General features: G+C 45.4%; 1 protein-coding gene and 1 pseudogene across 1 annotated transcript in view; both read left to right on the plus strand.

Moving 5' to 3' along the window:
* KLHL18 (kelch like family member 18) overlaps positions 1-22,655 on the plus strand; it is a 45,090-nt gene that overhangs the window by 7,727 nt on the left and 14,708 nt on the right. The window contains exon 2 of the mRNA XM_053669073.1: positions 20,909-21,039. Within this exon, the coding sequence (XP_053525048.1) occupies positions 20,909-21,039 (131 nt within the window). The remainder of the gene's footprint in view (positions 1-20,908; positions 21,040-22,655) is intronic.
* LOC119037142 (alpha-ketoglutarate dehydrogenase component 4-like) lies at positions 15,576-16,796 on the plus strand (annotated as a pseudogene).

The following is a 22,655-nucleotide window of genomic DNA, read 5'->3' on the forward strand; positions in this document are numbered from 1 at the left end:
ATCATGTGAACCAAAGGGTCACCAGTTGGATTCCCAGTCAGGGCACATGCCTGGGTTTCAGGCCAGGTCCCTGGCTAGGGGTGTGGAGAGGCAGTTGGTCAATGGATCTCTCACACATCGATGTTTCTCTCCCTCTCTTCCTCCCTTCTCCTCTCTAAAAATAAAATAAATTTTAAAAAACCAAATAAGGCCCAATATGTCTGTGCAGGGAGCTGCATATCTGATCAGAATACAAAAATGCTGTCAAAGAGTAAGCCCCAGGAACAGATACTTGACCACCAGTGCTCATAGCAGCATCATTCACAATAGCCAGAAGGTGGAAGCAACCAAGCATGCGTTGATGGCTGAAAGGATAAACAAAATATGGCACATTGTGTTCCATACGCACAATGGGATATTATTCAGCTTTTAAAAGGAAGGAAATTCTGACACACGCTACAACATGGGAGAACCTAAAAGACATTATGCTAAGTGAAATAAGCCAGTTACAAATGACAACTATTTTATGACTCCACTTGAGAGAAGTAACTGGAGTAGTCAGATATTTGGAAAGAAAGTATCCTGGTCATTGCTCAGGGGTTGGGGGGTTGGGGAGGGAAAAATGAGTGTTCAACGGGGCCAGAGTTTCAACTGGGGAAGATGAAAAAGTCCTGGAAGTGGGTGGTGGCACTGGTGCTCACAGTGTGAGTGTGCTTAGGGCCACTGAACCATACCCTTAAGTGTGGTTAAAACGGCGACTTTTATGTTACGCATCTTTTACTGCAGTTAAAGAGAGAGAGAGAGCTAATACACTCAAGAATGAGTTGTGGCCAGTTGGCAAGTGAGGTCGCTTGTAGTGCTTTCTGACTGTGGGACACTGAAAACGATCTGTTTCTGTATCCAAATCCTCCGATCAGAAACATGTGGCACCAGTGAGGAATCCGCCCCATTCTTCAGTTTTTGTAGAGTGCCGCCTCAGCTGTGACGAGCAGGTTTTCCTAGCTCAGCCCAGTGGCTGCACTTCAGATGGTCACGTCAAAGGAATTGACTTACAGGAGATGCCTATTTAAGTGATGCACACAAGTCGTAAGCTTATTTTTCCTGTGTTAGTTTGTAAAATCTAAGCATCATATAACCTTCACGGAACTATCCTGAGGATCAGCAAATAACACTGTGCTCACATCTTCCAAGTAAAGGCTTGTTGGCATAGTCTACAAATTACAAATGGCTTTCAGATCTGCATTTCTACCCTTATCTTGCTCCTAAATACTAGACCTACAGTTCCATTTGTTGCATTGATCCTCACACTCATTGCGTCTGAAATGAAACTCCTTTCCCTTTTGTTCCCTTTGTGTGTGGATGGCGCACCATCCTTCTAGGTATGTAAGACTGAAATTCTGGACTTGGCCTTGGCTCGTCCTCTCTCCTTTATGTGTATTTTGTGGCATTTATCACAACAGTAATTACATAATCATGTACAGGTGTAGCTCCATGAGAGCAGGGGCTGTGACTGAATTTTTACTGAGGTGTTTGCATAATAGGTGCTCAGTAAACCCCGGTCCTAATTTAGACACTCTTCACCTTTCACCTACGGCACCATTTGGTTTGGTTTTGATTTGTTTTTTAAACTTCAGTAACATGCTGCAAGATTTCCTGCCCTTCGGGGAATGAGTGAGCCTCGTTCAGCCGAGGGATTGTTTTCCTTCCATCTCAGCTCTGATTGTGTCGTCCTGCTCTGAGTGGCTTCCCATTTCACTCTCACTCCGTGTGCTCAGCAGCTATGTCAGTGCCAGACACTGTTCTAAGTGTGGGGACACAGCAGTGAGCAGAGGAAGCAAGGCCTCTCTGAGTAGCGTGAGCTTGCATTCTAGTGGGGGCGGTGGGCAGACAATAAAAGTAAATTGATATAAAGTGCCCAGGGGTGGTAAGTGCCATGAAGAACAATAAGGGGCCTGAGAATGCCTTTTTGTTGGAAGGACCAGAGCCCGCTTCTGTGAGTAAATCAAAGTGAGGCGAGGGAGTGGTCTACACACCGAAGGAAGAGCATTCTGGAGCCCTGAGGCAGGAGTGCATTTGGCATTTCGGGAAACGGCAAGCTGCTGGTGTACTCAGAGTAGAGTGTCCTAGGAGAAAAGTGAAAGGACCTCTGGGGTTGGAGAGGGAGCCCCCCAGCGCAGCATGGTTCCTGGCATGGTATGGTATGACCTGGTAAATACTTGCTGAAAGAGTGAACGCATGAATGAAGGCAGACGGTAATCATTCCTTTATTTATTTACGATATAGGTCAAGACAGGGTGTTAGGGGAGTGCATTTTCCAGAGTTCATGAAGACAGCACAGGATTTCACCTGCACCTTCCCCTGCTGCTCCCTTTTGGGGGAGATGATGCTAACAGGCAGAGCAAGAGAGACTGATTTTGGCTTGTTCTTGAAGGAACTTCTGTTCTGCATCACAGGGAAAAATAGAGGCTGGGAACTTGTCAGGGGTGGGGGGTGCGGAAGTAGAGCAGAGCTCCTGAGCTCTCAGTGGTTCTGAAAGGTGCTCCCACCCATGATGGGTGAAGCTTGTCTGTCTTCTGTCCCCATGTCCATACCGTAGGCTGTCACTCTGAGCCAGCAAGATGTCTGTGGAGAGCCAGGGGGGAGTGGGGGTGCGGGAGCAGCAGGTGGTGCCTGGTTTTCACTAGGATTAAGGGGAAGACTGCTGATTTAACTGAATCTCTGATTATTCTAAGCTGCTCACAGAAACTCGTCACTGCCGTAAGAGTCAGAAGCTTAAGGATGTCCTGCTGGTGCTGACCGCCACTCCGTTGACTCTCTAGGTCTGCCAGCTATGTTCCCTGTCTGCCTCTCTCCCCCGGTTGCCCACAGTCTCCCCCTGCTGGCTGTCCCTTTTTGACCTGTGCTCTCCGATTTCAGGGCCTTTGCTCTAGTATTCCTTTGGCTTCATCTGCCCGCAGAATCCTCCCCATTGCCTCTAGACTCCCTGCATATTTCCTTTTCTCAAGGGGCAAAAATGGCCAAACACTCCTTCCTCTGTTCTCCAGGGACACTTTGCTTTTATATACGTCCAGCACTGTCTGTGGTCACCAGCTTTTACTCCCGTCTCCCTGCCAACATGTGTGGTTCTGTTAGGCAGAGACCTGTGCCAGCTTTTTTCTTTAGCCCTGCCCTGTCGCTGTGGGGTTCTGTTGGGTGAACCCCCTTCTCTCTGAAGGCCATCTTCTCATGTCCCTTCAGTGCAGTCACTCCCCCTTTTCTGTTGTACCTTCGCCCCTCATCACTTATTTTCATTGTACAAACAGCGTCAGGTTCGCCGGAGAGCCTGTGAGGAATGCAGACTCTCAGCGCCCACCTCGGGCCTGCGGCACTGCATCTGGCAATGCTGCCCCCGTGGGCGGGGGGTTTGAGAAGCATTGCAGCAGCACTGTACCCCCACTCCCCCTACCGTACTGGACAGAGTGTAGAGGTGCTCCATTGTTTTTCCCCCTCTGTGTTGAGTTTCTGAAGCATGTGAAATACCTGCCGAGCAAAGTTCTTGTTAACGTGCCCAGTGCCGAGAAGTTTGCTAATTACCCTACAGGCCCCTGGCATTACATTTGAGCTGCTCCTTCAGTCAGCATGTTACTGAAGTGCATTGACCTGTGCCTGGTGCTTTGCCAGGTGCACAAGGGGTGGCATGACTGGGGGAGTCAGCCCCGTCTCTGGCATTTACAGATCGGTGGGGAGAGATACCCGTCAGTTCGCTATGAGACAAGGCAGAGTGTGATCAGTTCTGTACCTGCACAGGTGCACAGGTATCCCCTGGGGCCCCAGGAACACCAATGGCATGGAAGTTATTTCCAGCGCAGGGGAAATATCTGGGGTGGTTTCACCCTCATGGGGGTGAATAGGATTTTGACAGACAGACGCTGGGGAAGAGGTAATCCAGGCCGGAAGAGCCTGTCCTGGGGTCTGGGCACGAAAGTTCACGTACCGGATGTTTCTTGAGCGAGCAGGGCTGGAGGAGCAAGGGGGAAGGTGTACTGGGGAGGTGGGGTGGATGCAGACTGGGCTTCAGTTCCCGCGGAGAAGAGTCTGGGCTGGTAAGAAGCATCTGCAGATGACATGCTCTCGGTGCAATTCAGTATTTGGTGGTGTCTGTGGGCTCTGCCCTCCTGTCTCCCTGCCCTCTCCCATTCTACCTGCTGGACAAGGGTGGGAGGCAGGGGAGGGTTTGGAAGAGGGGGGACAGGCCTGAGTATTTTAGCTGGCTCTTTATGTGGGACCACAGCCCCAGGTCTTTTTTTTTTAAGTGCTAGGTGGTAAGTCACTTCCTCCCTCACCCCCTTTTGGAGTCACTTTACCCAGTGGGGCCCCCTAAAGCAGAAAGACCCAAGATGCATCACTAAAGGGTTTCAGTCAGTGTGCTGTAAAATGCCATCAAAGCCCCAGACTGAACCCTGTGTGCTTTACTATACTTGCTGTCTGTCTTCCAACCCCACAAGTTTGTGAGGACTGGCAGTTTCTGCTTGTGGTGGGACAAGCGTCCATCCAGCATTCAAGATACAGGGCAAACCCCTTCCTCCATTTCTTTACCTTCTACTTTGTTAGACACATACCTGAATTAGGCAGCTGTAGGTCGGCTTACTTCTAGGGGTAGGAGTGCCCTGCTGTGTTAGCCTGGAAGTCAAGCCCTCCACTAACGGCCCTAAGCCTTACCATGTTTTTCTTGAGCTTTTTATTTCAGCTATTTTGGATAAGGTTAGGGAGTAACCCTCTTTATACTTTATTTATTTACTTTTTTTAAAGAGAAATGAGAGGAGGGAGAAAAAGAGGGAGAGAAACATCAATGTGCGAAAGATATACATTGATTGGTTCCCTCTTGCACACCCTGGCCTGCAACCCAGAGGCATGTTCCCTGACTGGGAATCGAACACGCAACCCTTCAGTGCGCAGACCGGCACTCAGTCCACTGAGCCACACCAGCCAGGGCTGAGTTATTTATATATATTGGAGATCAAACCCTTGTCCAAGGTGTCATTGACAAATATGTTTTCCCGTATGGTTGGTTCCTTTTCCATTTTGTTGATGTTTCTTTAACTGTGCAGAAGCTTTTTAGTTTGATGTAGTCCCATTTGTCTATGCTTTTTTAATTTTTAAAATATTTTACTTATTTGTTCTTAGAGGAACAGGGAAGAGAGAAAGAGAGGGAGAGAAGCATTGATGTAGGAGAGAAACCTCGATCGATTGCCTCTTGTGTGCCCCCAGCCAGGAACCCTACTCACAACCCAGGCATGTAACCTGACCAGGAATCGAACCTGCAACCCTTTGGTGTGCAGAATGACGTCCAACTCACTGAGCCACACCAGTCAGGGCTGTTTATAGTGTTTTGAGAGTGTTCATGATGAATCACTGTTGATTGTTGTCACATGCTATTTCTACATCAATTGAAAAGATTGTGTAGCTTCTCTTTTCTTTATTTAGATGTTAATATGGTAGATTATATTGATTGATTTTTTTAAATATTGAGTCTGCCTTGGATCCCTGGAATAAACTATACTTGGTCAAGATATATAGCTCTTTTTATATGTTGCTGAATTTTATTTGCTGATACTTTGTTAAGGATTTCTGCACCTATATTCATGAGGTGTATTGGTCTGCAGTTTCCTTTGTGCTGTCTTTGTCTAGTTTTGCTGTTAGGCTAATACTAGCTTCATAAAGTGAACTGGTTATCTCTTCCTCTTCTGTTTTCTGCAAGAGATTGTTTAGAATTGGTATTAATATTATCAGGGTATCGTTATGGTGGCAGAAAAGGAAGGCGCAGCATTTCTACTGTCCACACTCACAGAGGAGGAACTACAAGGCCCTTGTTCCTATTTTTCTGACCTCAATTATGGGGATTCAGATGATGGGCATGGTTATGTCTATCCAAAATAGTAACTTTCCCAAGAAAGTAAACTCTTTGGAATTCAACATGTGAGTCGTCCGTTCAGAGGATACCTGTTGACCATCTCTGTGTATCTCAGCATTCCCAGTCGATAAAACGCTGTTCTTGCCATTGCCTTTGACACCGGTAATGGTACTGACACCAAAGTGTTGATCAATGCCGTCCTGTAACACCTGACTGGTGAGCAGAATGGGGGCCTCGAGGCACCACAAGGGCCCAATCAGAGCCGAAAGAAGCCACCCTTAGTTTTAACCCATTGATTAAGGCCAAGAAGGAGGATTCCCCTTTTCCAGATTCCCCCAGGGGTTTGTCTGAATGGCAGTGCTCAGACCTCTGGCCAAAATGGCGGTCCTGCCTCAGCGAGACCAGTCACTTACCAGCTCATGGAGTCAAACTGGAGAAAAGACAGGGTTGGTGGTGGGCCTGGGCACCTGAAACCCTGCCACAACTCTCCCTCCGCGCTCCGCAACCTCCTCCCCCTGCAGACCTGTCTATCAAGTGTGGAGGGGGTGGCGCATCTGAGAGCTCCCTGCTGCCCTGGAGGGGCGACCCTTTTTCTCCTTCTCCCAAAACATCCCAAGGAAGGGTGTGACTGGGAGTGCGTAGGTCACAGGTAGGGTCATGTGGTTGCGGTGAAGTTAGAAGTTCCTGGAAGAAGGTCAGGAGCACTGGACAGAACTGACATGAGACAGAGTCTGTAGCTAGTCACATGTTTTTGGAAGGTTTTTAGTGGCATGTGTTGAAGCCACAAGTGTTTTCTGTTACCTTCAAGTACCGTATTTTGCCACGTATAATGTGTACTTTATTTGCCCAAATTTTTGAGGCAAAAATAAGGATGCGTATTATACATAGGTATTAATAATTCCATATCTATATAAATGTTTTTAATATTTTTATTTATGCTTATGTGTTAAAAATGTAACTCGAGAAAGCAGTGACAATATCTGATACAAAATAATACCCTGGAATATGATGGTCAGTTCTGTTTCTAAATATATGTGAATAAATAAATAATTGAATTAAAAAATTAAAACAAAATCTTTTTTTTCCCTATAAGTTTGGGCCAAAAATGTGGGTGCACATTATACACAGCAAAATACAGGTAACCTAAAATAGCTTATTAAAATGGCATCATTATAATATTATAGATAACTAATAGTTATTATAACATTAATATATAGTTAGTATCTCTATATTATATAACTATATATGATTACTAATTAGTGAATAATAATAGATTATTGTTGTACTAGCCCTCAACTGTTATGTGTATTTGAAGATTTACTGTACCTATTTATATATGTAAGAAAAATTTGAAGGAAACAAGTAGAAAATCAAAATGCCTCCTGCTCAGTTTCCAATATTCTTTTCTAAATTTATTTATTTTCTTTTCTAAATTTAACCAAGAGAGCCTACAGTTCATTTTGACTGTAATCTTTAGTGAAACTGCCACTTTTTTCTATGAGGTTAATTTGTTTGACAGGAAATTGTTGCTTTTCTGGGCTGCTACTGAGGACAGAGTTGGTATGTCTAGTTCAATGAACATCTGCTGAGCTATTTAAAGGGTATTGGAGGGTAGCATCCAAGACCTTGTTATCCTCCAGGAGTTGGAAGTCCCCTGGAGTAGGTGACAACAGGAAGTCACAGTCCCTGAGACTGAGGTCTCACATCTCCAACACAGAATAGCCTCACCCACTGACGTCTGAGTAAGATTCCTGTTGGGGGTGGAGCGCTGGGCTGATCTGGCCTTGTGCTTGGAGGTTGCTGAACAAGGTGTGGAGGATCGGTGGATACCTGGGGTAGGAAGGTGGACGCTTCAACACATGTCCGTGCAGCCCACCTCCTACATTTCGGATGGACAAGGCTGCGTTATTTGTTGAGGCTGATCAAAGCATTTAAACTCCATGGAGGGTGGAGAAAGAGAATAATTGTGTAACTATGATTAAGAAACTGAAATTTTTTTAAAAAGGCACATGGATGGTGGCAGGCCCATGCAGGCCATTAAAGGCTCCGCCATGAACGCCTGTATTGTAGGCTCAGCTCATTTTCTCTTTTAAAGGAGCAAGCATTTTGTAAAAACACTGTTTATCTCAGCCTTGAATTCCACAAGGGCTGGCCGTTCAGACTAGTTCAGAGGGAGTCTGTGAATACCAGCAGAAAATCAGGTGTGACATGGGCTCGGATGCGGTGGGGTGGGGGTCTTAAATAAGTGGTCAGCATCTTCTCCTTTCTAGAAAATGTGTTCATGCTGCTCTTCATAATTCTTGTCCCCTGTGACTCTAGAGCAGATATCAGTGAATTTTTCTATCAAGGGGCAGGTAGAAAATATTTTTGTCTTTGTGGGTTCTTGGTCATTGTTCCCTACCCAACTTTGCCATTGTAAGTTCTAAGTTTGAGCACATTTTATTTAACAAGCAATTGTAAAGCACTTAATATGTGTGGTGCACTGTTTCACATGCTTTACACATGTTAGCTAATTGCATCCTCAGAATAACCACATGAGGGAGGTACTATTTTACCTAATTTTGCAAAGGTATAAATTGAAGCACACAGAGGGTAAGTAACTAGCCCAGGGTCACAGCTAGTGACTGGCAGAAGCTGGGTCTGAGCCCAGGTAATTTAGTTCCACAGTACCTGTTCTTACCACCCATGAAACACTCTTAAAAAATTATAGTTATTGGCTTTCTAGCCTAAAGGAATTTTAGAGATTAACTCATCCCTAATACATCTCCATTATAGGCTCATTTTTACACACCAACTTCATAGCCTTTATGATTCAAAGTTGTGCTCAGTAAAATTATGGATTACTGCTTATTATGCACTTTCAGCATCTCTTGTAACTGCCTAAAAGCTTAGTCTTAAACCCCGCTGATCCCTAGGGTAATCCTTCTGCACAGGCTGGGCACTTAACTGTTCACTCACTGTTTTATTTATGTTCATTGTGAGCTTGGAGGTAGGAGCAATAGTATCAAAATGTTTTCCATCAAAAAGAAATCTATTCTGGGCATCTCTTGCTTTCTTTGGGAACGCCTGTCTCATATGACTGACTCCCAGCTCAGATTTGCCCTGCTGCTTTTCCTGCTTGAATAAGCAGCTGGTTAAATCTTGAGCCCCACCTGCCTGTGAGAGGGAACCGAACCTGTGGTGTCATGCTGCACTGTCCCTGCTGGTCCCAAGATACCGCCAGGGCAGGGCTAGGAATGGAAAGTTTCCCAGTCTTTCCAAGGAAGAATGGGTGTGTGTGTGTGTGTGTGTGTGTGTGTGTAAACAAGCCACGAAGAGGTGCTCGGGATGTCTGGTTCCTTTTGCTTAGTCGTAGTCCAACTGCCCTCACCAGAGAGCCTCGGTGCGGGGATTTGTGGGCCAAAGGGACTCCGCACAGCTGTTGCAAGGGGTCCTCAGATCCATGTGTGCACCAGTCTGTAGGCCAGATAAGTGATATCTTTTACTTTTACATCTACATACTTTTCGAATGTATGTAGACATTATAACAATCAAAAGGAAAGCTCTGCTGAATTTGTGTTAGGCTGCCATTATTAACACAACTACTACCTATTGAGAAACCACATCCAGGTCAAGCCCCCTATTTACAGGTGAGAAAACTGAGGCTCGGGGTGAAGGGGAAGAGATTGACCTGGGTTGTACAAGAGGGAACAGCTGGCCTGGAAGCTGGCTCAGTTTGTATGTGCCATGTAGCTTGTGCTGTGTCTCCCTTGGGGTGGGCACAGAGGAAGAGACTGGCGTGTATTTTGACCTTTAATGCTATGCTGTGCTTTCTAAATGGTCTAATAGAGTGATTTACGACAGTGACATTTACCAGTATTTATAACACCTCTCTTGAGAATCTCCATTTGTTTGTTTGTTTGTTTATTATAGTCCTTTCCCTGCCCCCATAAGTAAAACCCTATATTCCAACCTGGGAACCTGAAGTGCGGTAAAATTGGGCAACTTGCTTGTATCTATATTACAACTGGCCCTAAAACTCAGAGTTTTCATCTCTGGACCAGGGTTCTGTTAATCAGACTGAACTTGTGAGGGTGTCAGTTATTTATATCATAGTCTTTTCTGGTTGCCACTTGCAGCTGGGTGCTTTTAAAAAGGTTTGTTAAATTTCTGCCAAATGCCCGATGCTATGCTCGGTCTGTCCACGTGTACTCTATATCACCTAATTTAATGAGGCCAAGGAGGCCATTCTGCAGCTCCTCTCAGAACAAGCTAAATACCGCAGTCTGTTCCAAATCCCATCCACACAGTCATTTTTATTCTTCTAATCCCATTATGAGAGCGCCTCTGCCAGGTCTATGAATGTGCCCTTGAGTATTGCCGCGTTGGTGGCCAGGCTGGGACAGATCAGCACAGATCCATCCCTCCAAACGAGATCCACGAGTGGCAGCAGCATCACCTTGAGCTGCACAGGACAACACTTTTCTTCCCACTGAAACTTTGGTGCTTTGGTCAAATGAGGTTCCTTTCAGCCGTTCTTGTACACCTTTGTGTTTGATCTTCAAAGCTCCTGAGAAGTCAGATGAATGGAAGTGATCTAGCTTCGTAAGTTGGGGATGGCCTGTCTGAGGAACATAGTGAGTGTCAGCCTTCTAACTCAGTGGCCGTGCCCCCTGCCTGCCTGGTGGCGCGCGTGCACCAGCGCTGCTCCTGCCCCCTTCTCCACCTGCAGGCACCTGTCGCCTGCTTCTCGTTTCCTCTCTTCCTTTCTGTTCTTGCCTTCTCTGTCTCCTTTGCAGATGCATCCTCTACTAGGTGATCTTTAAATGTTGGGCTTCCTCGAAGCTGTGTTACACCTTCTTTGTCCTCTGAACTGCCCCGTAGTGACTCTTCCTTGTCTCTACACTGAGGACTCGCAGAAGTGCCCGCTGAGCCTTGACTCGCCTCCATGTTCCAGACTTACTCGTGCACTTCTCACACAGAGTCTCTGTTTGGCTGTCTCCCGGGTACTCCGTGTCACCTCGTCCAAAACTTGAGTTGATCTTCCGTTTGCAACCTGGCCCTTCTCTGTCATTCCTGATCTAAGTGACTGGCACTTGCTGTTCCTGCTCTACCTGCACAGAGCGGCCCGATCAACTTGAAGACCCTTCTTTGGTGCTGTTCTCTGGTTTCCTGACGCTCTTAGAGTAAAACGTAGACTTCCTCACTGCCCCTTCTGCTCTTCCAGCTTTTTCGCATTACTTTCCTGTTCGTATCTGTATTTGAATTATAGGGCCACTTTGATTTTTGACAGTTGTCAAAGGACAACTATGTTCACGATTTGTAGTAGTACAGGACAGCCCTGGCCGGCATAGCTCAGTGGATTGAGTGCGGGCTACAATCCAAAAGGGTTGCCGGTTTGATTCCCAATCGGGGCACATGCCTGGGTTGTGGGGCAGGTCCCAAGTGGGGCCACATGAAAGGAAACCCCACATTGATATTTCTGTCTCTCTCTCTTTCCTTCCCTTCCCCTCTCTATACATAAATAAATAAATAAATAACTGTAAATAAATATGCGGGATAGTAAAGTTGCAACACGTCAATTTAAGGTACCCTTGATTTTTAGGATCGGATCTTTCTCCCCTTCAGTTAACTGTCTTAGATATTTTTCCCAGACAAAGCTGTTTTACTTTTTACCCCCAATTTTACTTTTATTCTCTTGTGTATTTGTGTTTAATTCTCTATAATTTTATCATGTCTGTAAGGTTTTTATCTTTAATTTGAAGAATTTCTGTTGCCTGAGAACTTGAACGGGGAGGAGAGGTGTAATTTACTGAGTCCCTCTCAAACTCCAGCAGCAAACAACTTAAGCATAATTCTCCCCCCCCCATAATAGTTATTTAACTTTAAAAATATATACACTCTGTCCAGAAAGTATCCAGCCATGCACTATGAAAAGTAGAGGAATTTATTGAAAAAGATACAAGACACATTGTCCATAGGACAGCTGCCCCATCGTGTTTTTCTGCATTTCATTGACGGTCTGAAATCTCTTCCCTTTCGAAGGTAATTTTATTTATTTCTATTTTTTAAAAAGATTTTATTTATCTTTAGAGGGGAAAGGAAGGAGAGAGGGAGAGAAACATCAGTGTGTGGCTGCCTCCTGTGCATCCCCTGCTGGGAACTGGCCTGCAACCCAGGCATGTGCCCTGACTGGGAATCGAACCTCAATCCTTTGATTTGCAGGCCCGTGCTCAATCCACTGAGCTGTACCAGCCAGGGCTCAAAGGTGATTTTAGATTGGGGAAAAGCCAGAAGTCCCAGGGTGCCGAATCTGGGCTGGGGGAGGGAGTTGCTGAGTCACATGATTTGATGTTTCACCAAAAAATTTTGCACGAGATGTGATGTACGAGCAGTGTCATGAGCAGGTGCAGTGTCATGATGAAGCTGGCAATCACCAGTTGCCCGTAGCTGTGGCTTTCTGAATCATCCAAATAGTTTCCGTGGAGGGATGTTCCAGCTTAGTGCAAAATTTGATGCAGATTCATTGCTTTACTCGCTCACTCATTTTGAATACGACAGCCTCACAGTACACAGGCCGAATCCACAGAGCGTACCGCCCCCTCTACTAGTTCAGTGAAGTTGTTACTGTTCACGCATGCACATTCTAGTCCACTCTCCCTGGCCGCCAGGTTACACAGATGTTGTGCAAACTGTTCTCGTTACATTAACAATGGCTGGACTCTTTCTGGACAGGCCTCATGTGTATATACATATTTATATAGAGAGAGTGACAGACATCGATTTGTTGTTGCACTTATACATTCATTGGCTGCTTCTTGTATGTGCCTTGACCAGGGACAGAACCTGCTACTTGGGTGTATCTGGATGACACTAACCAACTGAGCTACCCAGCCAGGGTTGCTATTTAACTTTTGGGCAAGTTACCTAACTTGTAAATCTTGGTTTACTCGTCTATAAAATAGAAGTCACAGTAGCTATTTAATGCAGAGGACTAAAATGAGAAAATATGTATAATGGGTACTTAGCAAAAGGAACTCAAGAAATCATCTCATTTTTTAAGTGACATTTTAAAAACTGAGACTACAAATGAGAGTATCTGGGTTTTTTTTTTAAGCTTTTCACGAAAGTATAGGATCCCAGGATTGTACAATGGAAGGTCCCTTTAAAAGTCCCTTAAAACAGTTCACGACTCCTCTAAGCACTCTTATTTTTTAAAATAAAATCTGTGCCCTGGTTGCTGTGGCTCGGTGAATTGAGCATCAGCCTGCAAATAGAAAGGTCACTGGTGTGATACCTGGTCAGGGCACGTGCCTGGGTTGCAAGCCGGGTCACCAGTTGGGGGCAGGCAAGAGGCAGTCAGCCGGTCAGTGTATCTCTGGCACATTGATGTTTCTCTTCCTCTCTTTCTCAACCTCCCTCACCTCTCTCTAAAAATAAATAAAATCTTTTTTAAAAATCAGCTTCCCTATAACTTCTAGACCTGCCCTCATCCACGTGATAGGCCTTCTAGGATTTGAGACAGCTGTTGTGTGCCCCCTGAATTATCTTTTCCAAATTAATTACCCTGAGCTCCTCATAAGATGGATCACTTTCCCTTCCTTACCTTGGTCTCTCCCTCTTCTAGATAAAGACAGATTTGTCGTTGCCCTTAACCGAATACAGGATCCTGATGTAATCTGGCTGGCATATCCCCAGTTAGGTCTGTCTTCTTTATAGCTGAGCTTTTTTTGGAAACCAGGTCACCCAGTTTGTGCTCATACAGCTTGTTCTTTTGTATTTCTTTCCTATTTTCTGGATGAAAAATAAATGCACAGCTGTTGAACACAGCAAATTGAACACATTTTAACATCCATTTCTTCCTGTAATTCCATTAAAGTGATAGTAAGGGGGAGAAAAGACGCCAGCAAATGAGCCATCAATTGACTGTCAAAAGCCACGTGTGATGATGCAGCGGGCAGAGGAACTGAAAGCGTCTGCCGGGGTAGAAACTGAGAAGAAAGAGAATTTGTAATGCGGAACCCTGGAATAGCTCCAGAATTGAAGACCAAATACTGAAAACAGGAAGATTAGTTGAAAGTCTGTGTGAAAAGCAATATGCCTACAGTCCGTCCCCCACTCTCTCTGGAGGCAAGAGTTTTAGTCTCAGTTGTTGAACCAAAGGCACACAAAACACAGAAGAAGGGGTGTAATATGGAGCACAACTGAGAATAAACCTCTAAGACAACAGTTCTACATTGTGAATGGTGGGACCATTTCCCACTCTTACTTCACTTCCAGAATATCTCCATGCAGTCACTCCCTTGCAAGAAACTGGAAGATCCTTTTGATAAAATTAGCCCCAGAAAGAACATTCTAAAGATACCAACTACTTCCAGGGATCTTCAGTAAAAATGGCAGATTCTTGCCTGGTCACCCTAACGTGAAGTCCACAAGTTGACAAGCCTAACCCCACACAAAGAGCTTTCAGACCCTAAATGTATAAGCAGATAGCCAAACACCACAAGACATTCAAAGAAAGCCTCTAATATAAAAGACAGAGACCAAAGGGGGGGGATGGGTGGGGATAAGAACTGAGGAAAAAGTAAAAGCGCAGAGGAGGAGAAAAAATTTTTTCAGATTTTATTTATCTATTTTTAGAGAGGGGACGGGAAGGAGAAAGAGTAGGAGAGAAACATTTGATGCCAGAGGAACCTAGGGGAACTGAGCCCGTAACCCAGGCATGTGCCCCAACCGGAATGCCCAACCAAGCCACACCTGCAGAGCTGAGCAAGAGGGAACCTTTAGAAAATAAGAAAGACCTCTTAGAAATTAAAAATGTGACAGCCACTATAAAAAGCTACAGCACAGCCCTGGCTGGTATAGCTCAATGGATTGAGCGCAGGCCTGCGAACCAAACAACTATGGTTCGATTCCCAGTCAGGGTACATGCCTGGATTGCAGGCCAGTTCCCAGCAGGGGACGCACGAGAGGCAACCAAACATTGATATTTCTCCCCTTCTCACCTTCCCTTCCCCTCTAAAGATAAATAAATAAAATCTTTTTTTAAAAAGCTACAATACAGAAATATTGGAAAGTAAATTGGAAGATCATTCACAGACCCAATGAAAAAGAAAAATAGGGAAGAACTGATTAAAAAAACAAAAAAAATTAGAGAATCAGTCCAAGAGGTCTAGCACCTGACTAATGAAAATTTAGGAACAGAAAAAAACAGACAATAGAGAGGAAGAAATTCTTGGAGAAATGGTATGAAAAGACATTTCCAGAACTAAAATAACGTTTATAGACTGATGTAGTACAGTAAATAGAAGGGAACCAGTACCAAGATACAGCCATTGTGAGATTTCAGAGCTTCGAGAATAAAGAGCAAAAGCTTCTAGAAAGCTTCTAAAAGCTTCTAGAAAGAGCAGCCACATATTTAGTGTTCAAAGGGGCATTATATTTCTCAAGTGCAACAAGAAGACAATGGAACCATACCCTCAAAATAAAAAATATTTATTCCCAACCTAGAATGTTATAGACAGCTAAACCGTCACCCAAGTTTAAGGATAATAGACATTTTTAGACATACTGTGCATAGGTCCTGTGGTATTGTGATATAATAAGAAATACATATATTTGGTCTTGGTCTCTTGTTACTGGCCCAGAGCTCCTAAAACTCTGGTAGTCTCCTGAGTGGCAGGGATAAATCAGGGCGTCTTTTGTTATGTTTGGTCTTTGTTCTGTGATGGAGGTGAGGGGAACAGTCACCCAGATCTGAGTTTACGCTAATGAGCTGTGGGCATATACACAGCTTCAGGATGGGTGGGGGCTGGTTGCCAAAGAAACCAACCATGAGATTAGAGGTTGAAACTTGCAGCCCAACCCCTCTCCCTCTTGGGGACGAGAGGGAGGCAGGAGATTGAGCTAATCACTAGTGACCAGTGACTTAATCAGTCGTGCCTAAGTAATGGAACCTGCATAAACCTTCTAAACAGTGGGGTTCAGAGGGCTTCCAGGTTGATGAACACGCAAGGAAGTAGCGCACCCCAGTTCCACGGGGGCAGAAGCTCCTGTGCTCAGGAGCTTCTAGACCTTGCCCTATATACCTCCTCATCTGGTCGTTCTTTTGTATCCTTTACTGTAAACCAGTACAACAAGTAAACTGTTTTCCCTGAGTTCTGTGAGCCATTCTAGCAGACAATTAAACCTGAGGAGTGGGTTGCGGGCAACCCCACCACCAACTTTATGGCTGATCAGGCAGAAGTATGAGTGGCCCAGACTTGAGTTGGCATCCGAAGCAAGGGCATTCTTGTGGGACTGAGCCCTTACCCTGCGGGGTCTACAGTAACACCAGGCAGTCAGCGTCAGGTTTGAATTAAATTGTAGGATGCCAGTTGGTGTTTGAGAGTTTGAGAATTAGTTTGTGAGGGGGAAAAAAACCCGACACATTTGGTTCCAGAAAACCAATGGTGTGAGTAAAAACAGTTTATAGTACACTCTTTCTTAGGATGCTCTACCTAAGAAAGAAGACCCACCGGGATAACTGAGGAAGAGGACAAACGGGACCCAGGAAACGGGTTCCAGTATAGGTGAGGTGAGGGAATCCCCAGAAGGACAGGGTACCTGGTGAAACATAATAAAGGGAGTTACGGGAAGCTGCCCCTTCTTGGGGGTCCTGACGGGCAGCAAGATGGCGTCTGCCGGCAGGTGGTTCAGGCAGTCGAGCCGCCTGCTCCAGAAATGAGGCTCCCTAGCAGAGGAGGTCGTCCGAAACCCCGTGTGTCAGAAGTTCTGAGACAGCAGGACTGCCACCTCACTCTTCTTCAGTTTCACAGCATGTGAAGGGAAGTAGATCGCCAGCTGCACCAGACACTGCAGAAATAATAACACGTGACCTCAGAAATATGGAAGGAAACCTGGGTCTCAAGAAGAAACCGCATTTAGCCAACGTGGCGGTCCGCAGTGATCACTGGCACTGGCTGCTGTCTGTCATGGGACAAAAGAACAGTCTTTACACTAAAGGACTTCCAGAGCGACAAATGAGAGAGTGTACACGAAGCAACTTTAATAAACTTTCTTTCTTTTTTTTAAATTTTTTTATTGATTATGCTGTTACAGTTGTTCTATTCCCCCCTTCATTCCCCTCCACCCTATCCCCCCATCCCCACCATTACCCCCCCCTTTAGTTTATGACCATGTGTCTCAAGTCCTTTAGATTCTATATTTCCCATGCTATTCTTGCCCCCCCTTCTATTTTCTATCTACTGTCTATGCTACTTATTTTCTGTACCTTCTCCCCCCTTCTCCTCCTCCCACTCCCCTGTTGCTAACCCTTCTTGAGATCTTGATTCCTATGTTTCCACTCCTGATCTAGCTGTCCTTTTAGTTTGCTTTCGTTTTAGGTGTGGTTGTTAATAACTGTGAGTTTGTTGTCCTTTCACTGTTCATGTTTCTTTAACTTCTTTTTCTTAGATAAGTCCCTTTAACATTTCATATAATAAGGGCTTGGTGATGATGAACTCCTTGAATTTGATCTTATCTGAGAAGCACCTTATCTGTCCTTCCATTCTAAATGAAAGTTTTGCTGGATAGAGCAATCTTGGTTGTAGGTCTTTGGATTTCATGACTTGGAATACCTCTTTCCAGCCCCTTCTTGCCTGTAAGGTCTCTTTTGAGAAATCTGCTGACAGTCTGATGGGTACTCCTTTGTAGGTGACTGTCTCCTTAGCTCTTGCTGCTTCTAGGATTCTCTCCTTCATTTTAATTTTGGCTAATGTAATGATGATGTGCCTTGGTGTGTTCCTTCTTGGGTCCAACTTCTTTGGGACTCTCTGAGCTTCCTGGATTTCCTGGAAGTCTATTGCCTTTGCCAGATTGGGGAAATTCTCCTTTATTATTTGTTCAAATAAGTTTTCCACTGGTGGCTGTGCCTTTCCCCCTTCTGGTACCCCTATAATTCGGTGTTGGAGTGTTTAAAGATGTCCTGGAGGTTCCTAAGACTCTCCTCATTTCTTTGAATTCTTGCTTCTTGACTCTTTTCTGTTTGGCCATTATTTGCTTTCTTCTGGTCCACTCCATTGATTTGAGTCCCAGTTTCCTTTTCATTGCTATTGGTGTCCTGTGCAATTCCATTCATTTCAATTAGTTTCGCCTTCATATGTATATCTAATTTGTGGCTATAATCAACCAGTTCTGTGAGGATCCTGATGACCAGTGTTTTAAACTGTGCGTCTGAGAGTTTTGCTATTTCTTCTTTGCTTAGATCTATGGGCTCTGGGGCTTTGAGATCTTCTTGGGACATTTTTGGTCTGTTCTGGCCCTTTAAGTGTGAGAAGCGGTGACTTGGACTCCCAGGTCGCAGGGTTGTGACGCTACATGTGGGGGCGTGGTTAGAGCAGGGAAATGGCGACCCCCTCTGCTGTTTCTCACAGCCAGGTGAGGAGCAGCGCCTTAGGTGGTTCACCTGGGCCGGTCCACTCAGAGTCGCTGGGTTATGACGCTGTATGTGGAGGTGGAGTCAGAGCAGGGAAATGGCGGTGCCCTCCACTGCCGGTTGCCGCGGGGACCTGCCCGGCCTGGTCCAACCGCCCACTCCCTCGCCTGTCCACCCGCGCACAAATGCGCGACCACAGTCAACACGCAACATTGCTCCCCCGCTGTCTCCCCCGCGGTCGCTCGCCTGGTCGCTCACTCGGTCGCTCACTAGGTCCAGCCCTGCGCCTGGATTCCGTGCGTCTGGATTCTGCGCCTGAGTCCGTCTGACCGAGTCCTCCTGTGCAACCCTGCTTCACCAGTTGCTGGTTTCGCCCCTTACCGGTCAGGCTGAAGAATTTGTTGTTAACGGACTTCCGAAAAGTTCAATTTTCTGTGTTCTGGCTGTGTTTTCTGTTGCTAATATTTAGTTGTCTCTAAACTTGGTTGTGTGAGGAAGCACGGCACATCCACCTATGCCTCCATCTTCTTAATAAACTTTCTATAAACAGAAAAACTATATAAAAAATTTAGATGGACACTTGTATCTCATACTTTATGTATCTTGGTCAGCTTCTCCACAAGCTTACCTAATTGTGGAGAATAAGTATAAAATGTGTACTTTATATTTACTCAAGTACACATTTTAAAATGTTAAAAAAAATAGAGTTGTACACTTTTTTATTACCTCCAGGGAAAATAAATATTACACAAGGAATGAAATGTCACCATAGCATACATCATGGCTTGGCTACAAATAATATTTACATAAACCTAAGAATATAACTCTTAATACTAATTTAACCAAAATTTGACATAATTATATTGAATGATAAAGCGGAATAGAAAAAAATTCTGACCTTCCATTATAAGAATTAAATAGGTAATATAATGATTATTTTATCTTTTGCTTCATAACAAATTACCCCGAAACTTAGTGACTTAAAAGAACAAGTATGTATTCTTACCTCGATGTCTATGGGTCAGGAATTTGGAAGCAGTTTAGAGGTCGCAGCTGGTTGGTCCAGCGTGCGGACCACGGGCCGAGGTCATCTGAAGGCCCGATGGGGCTGAACTCCCCCGCCTCACCCAGGTAGCTGCAGGAAGAGGCCTCGGTTCCCCTCCTCATGGGCTTCGCCTCAGGAAGGTGCTGTTACCTGACTTTCCCGGGAGCAGGTGGTCCAGGAGAGACGGTCAGAGGGATGTACAGTGCCTTTTAAGCTCTGGCTTTAAATGTGACATACCGTCATCAATTCTCTGTTCCATCAGTCACACAGACCAACCCTGGGACTTGGTGGGAGGGGACTGCACAAGGGTGTGAACGCCAGGAGGCGGGTGGATCACTGGGGGCTGTTTGGAGACCAACTATCACAAGTAATAACTAAAAGTGAAAACTCAAGAAGAGAGACTATAGGCATATCGCTTAGAAAGGTAGAATACCAGAAGAGGTTGTTCCTGGGAGCAGGAGACGGAACCAGAAACCACTGGTTTTCATTATCATAAGCCCATAGAACAACTTTAAGAAATATGTGTATGTGTTGCTGTGATTCTGTTTATTATGAAGAACCCCCAAGCACACAGTCATTTGATGTCCCCGACACCAGTGGTCAAGGAGCACGGGGACTGGGGTTATTTGAGGTGCTCATGTAATCTGAATCTGGGGCGGATCCGTCGGTGTTGGGAAGACTGGGTGTGTGATCCTGAGATGAGTCTCAGGCAGTGAGACAGTGACATTCGGTGAAAGGGGGGAAAAGACAGTTTTGCTTTTTCTGAAGAACAGATCGTTCTTAAGTGAAAATGCTTATGCAGCTTGGAGCTATAAATGGCAAAGCTTATGAAGGGAATATCCTTTTGACAGATAATTGGAAAGGACTTTGTAGACCTCCCTAGGCTAATGATGCATCAGTGAGGCTTTGGCACAAATCGGAGAGTTTGCCTCCATCCCTGAGGGAGCTGTGGGCCCGCGCCCCGTGGGCTGCGCGGTGCACAGCCAGGCGTCGGCACAGCCCCCAGCCAGCGGCTGCCACTGTCATTTTCCTAAGAGGAACTCTGGGTTCCTTGGGGTCTGCCTCAGCCTGGTTGGTACCCAGGGACACCCCCCCAATTCTGTGCCCACTATGCCAGCCCTGTCCTTGATCTCCACGTATGTCCCCTATTCAAGTTTGGTCTCGTTTCTCCTCATCTTCAGTCACCATGTAGGTACTCTTCTTAAGGAACCTGTTGTTCGGGGCCTCAGGGTTCTTGGCCAGTTTGTCTGTTTCATCTGCTTTGTAGTAAAACTGGGATCAGGGTTCAGTGTGAGAGAAATTGGGTCCCGGAGCTGGTGAGGGGTTGGGAGGGGTGCAGGGAAGACTGCCATGCAAGTAAAAACTGCCACTTACAACATTCAGACTTACATTTTTTAACCACTCTGAAATGTGTTATTTACCTTCTATTGTAACTGAGTACGCCGAATCAAAAATACTCAAGGGACTTCATGATAAACCTCAGCTGTCACGTAGTGGGATGTCTTTGAGCCATTCCAGTGGGGGGTGGGTTACACTGGGGAAGGGGCAGGGTGTATTTGCATTTCTCAGTTTCTCTCTTTGTATTTTACTTTGTCCGCAGATTGGCGACCACAAATTCAGCGCTCACCGGATCGTCTTAGCCGCCTCCATCCCATACTTCCACGCAATGTTTACAAATGACATGATGGAGTGCAAGCAGGATGAGATTGTAATGCAGGGAATGGACCCCAGGTACCAGACTCCTCCCTTCGGTTTACTGGCGCTTCCAGGCCCACTCTCTGCCCTGCGTCTGGTGCCCCTCGGGGCCTGCAGCGGGACACAGTGTCTGTGGCACAGCTCCACGCACGTACTGATTGGTAAACAAGCCAGAACCTCAGCTGGTGGCCCGAGTCAGGGTTGATGTGCGGAGAATTTTGATATGTTGTTTTACTCTGTTAGCGTGTATATTTAGTCAGAACTGAAGTTCAAGATGCGATTTTTGGCTGAGACAGGTACAAAGCGATGGTATATAAATCTCTGTAGTTTTACGTGCTAGCTGTTTTAGCTGGCAAAATCTTTTTATTTTTTTTCCTTTTAATCCTCATCCAGGTATATGTGTATTGATTTTAGAGAGAGAGAAACATGGATCGGTTGTCCCATGTGGCCCCCGAGCAGGGATCAAACCCACAACCTACATATGGGCCCTGGCTGGGAATCAAACCCACAACCTTTGGTGCACGGGAAGGTGCTTCAACCAACTGAGCCACTTGGCCAAGGAAAAAATCATCTTTCAAATAAGCGTCTTCTCATCAGTCTAGAGTAGTGTCATCCATTAGAATGCTGCGCAGTGATGAAAGTGTTCTCCAGAGTGGCGGCCACTAGTCTACATGTCGCCGTGAACGCTTGAGATGTGACTGGTGGGATGGAGGAACTGAATTCTAAATTGTATTTAAGTTCAGTTCATTTAAATGTAATTTTAAATAGCTAACAGGTGACACAGGTCTGGAAGGGAGCAAAAAACATGCTTATTTGATGAATAAGAATACGGAAGCCCAAGGGGTCAGGCTCAGAGATTATCCCGTCTAAACATCTTTCATCCAAGACAGGCCTTCACAACAAGGAATAGTGTTGGCCTAAACGTCCATAGTGCCAGTGTCGAAGGTTCCTTCCTAGAGTAATTTTCGGGGTAGGAGGCAGTGCTCTCACCCCTGAAATCTCATCATTTAGGCGCTTATTTGAAGTTGTTCTTATATCTAGAGTCACGTAGTCCTGGACACTTTTTGTGAAAATACTGTCCTGATTTTTATCTAAAGACTTTTTAGAAACATATTCCATAGTATGCCTTTTGGGGTCTTGAGAGGAAAAAGGCATGTTTATGTCAGTCACTTAAAAGATTTTTCTGCAGCCCTGGATGGTGTGGCTCAGTGGACTGAGCTCCAGACAAAGGGTCGCTGGTTCGATTCCCAGTCAGGGCACATGCCTGGGTTGTGGGCCAGGTCCCCAGTAGTGAGCAAATGAGAGGCAGCCACACATTGATGTTTCTCTCCCTCTCTTCTTCCCTTCCTCTCTATCTAAAAATAAGTTAAATCATTTAAAAAAAGATTTTGCTGCAAATCTATGAATTAGTCTCTTTGTTTATAATCTAGTCCGTGTTCGGAGTTCCCTGCACACCTACTATGGGCCTAACATTTTTCTGGGGTCTGGGAATGCAACAGCAAACGTGACACAGGGTGACACGGGGCAGTGACAGTCTCGTCAGTGGAGAGACAGTAAACAAACCAGTGACTCTAAAACACTAGCCAGTAACCTCATTTGTTGCCTAATCTCACGGTGGGGAAAACTCCTGGGAAAGGAGCCGGGAAGGTGAC

The sequence above is a fragment of the Artibeus jamaicensis genome, unplaced genomic scaffold (genome assembly GCF_021234435.1).
Source record: "Artibeus jamaicensis isolate MK-2021 breed Jamaican fruit bat unplaced genomic scaffold, CSHL_Jam_final contig_519, whole genome shotgun sequence".
NCBI classification, from domain to species: domain Eukaryota; kingdom Metazoa; phylum Chordata; class Mammalia; order Chiroptera; family Phyllostomidae; genus Artibeus; species Artibeus jamaicensis.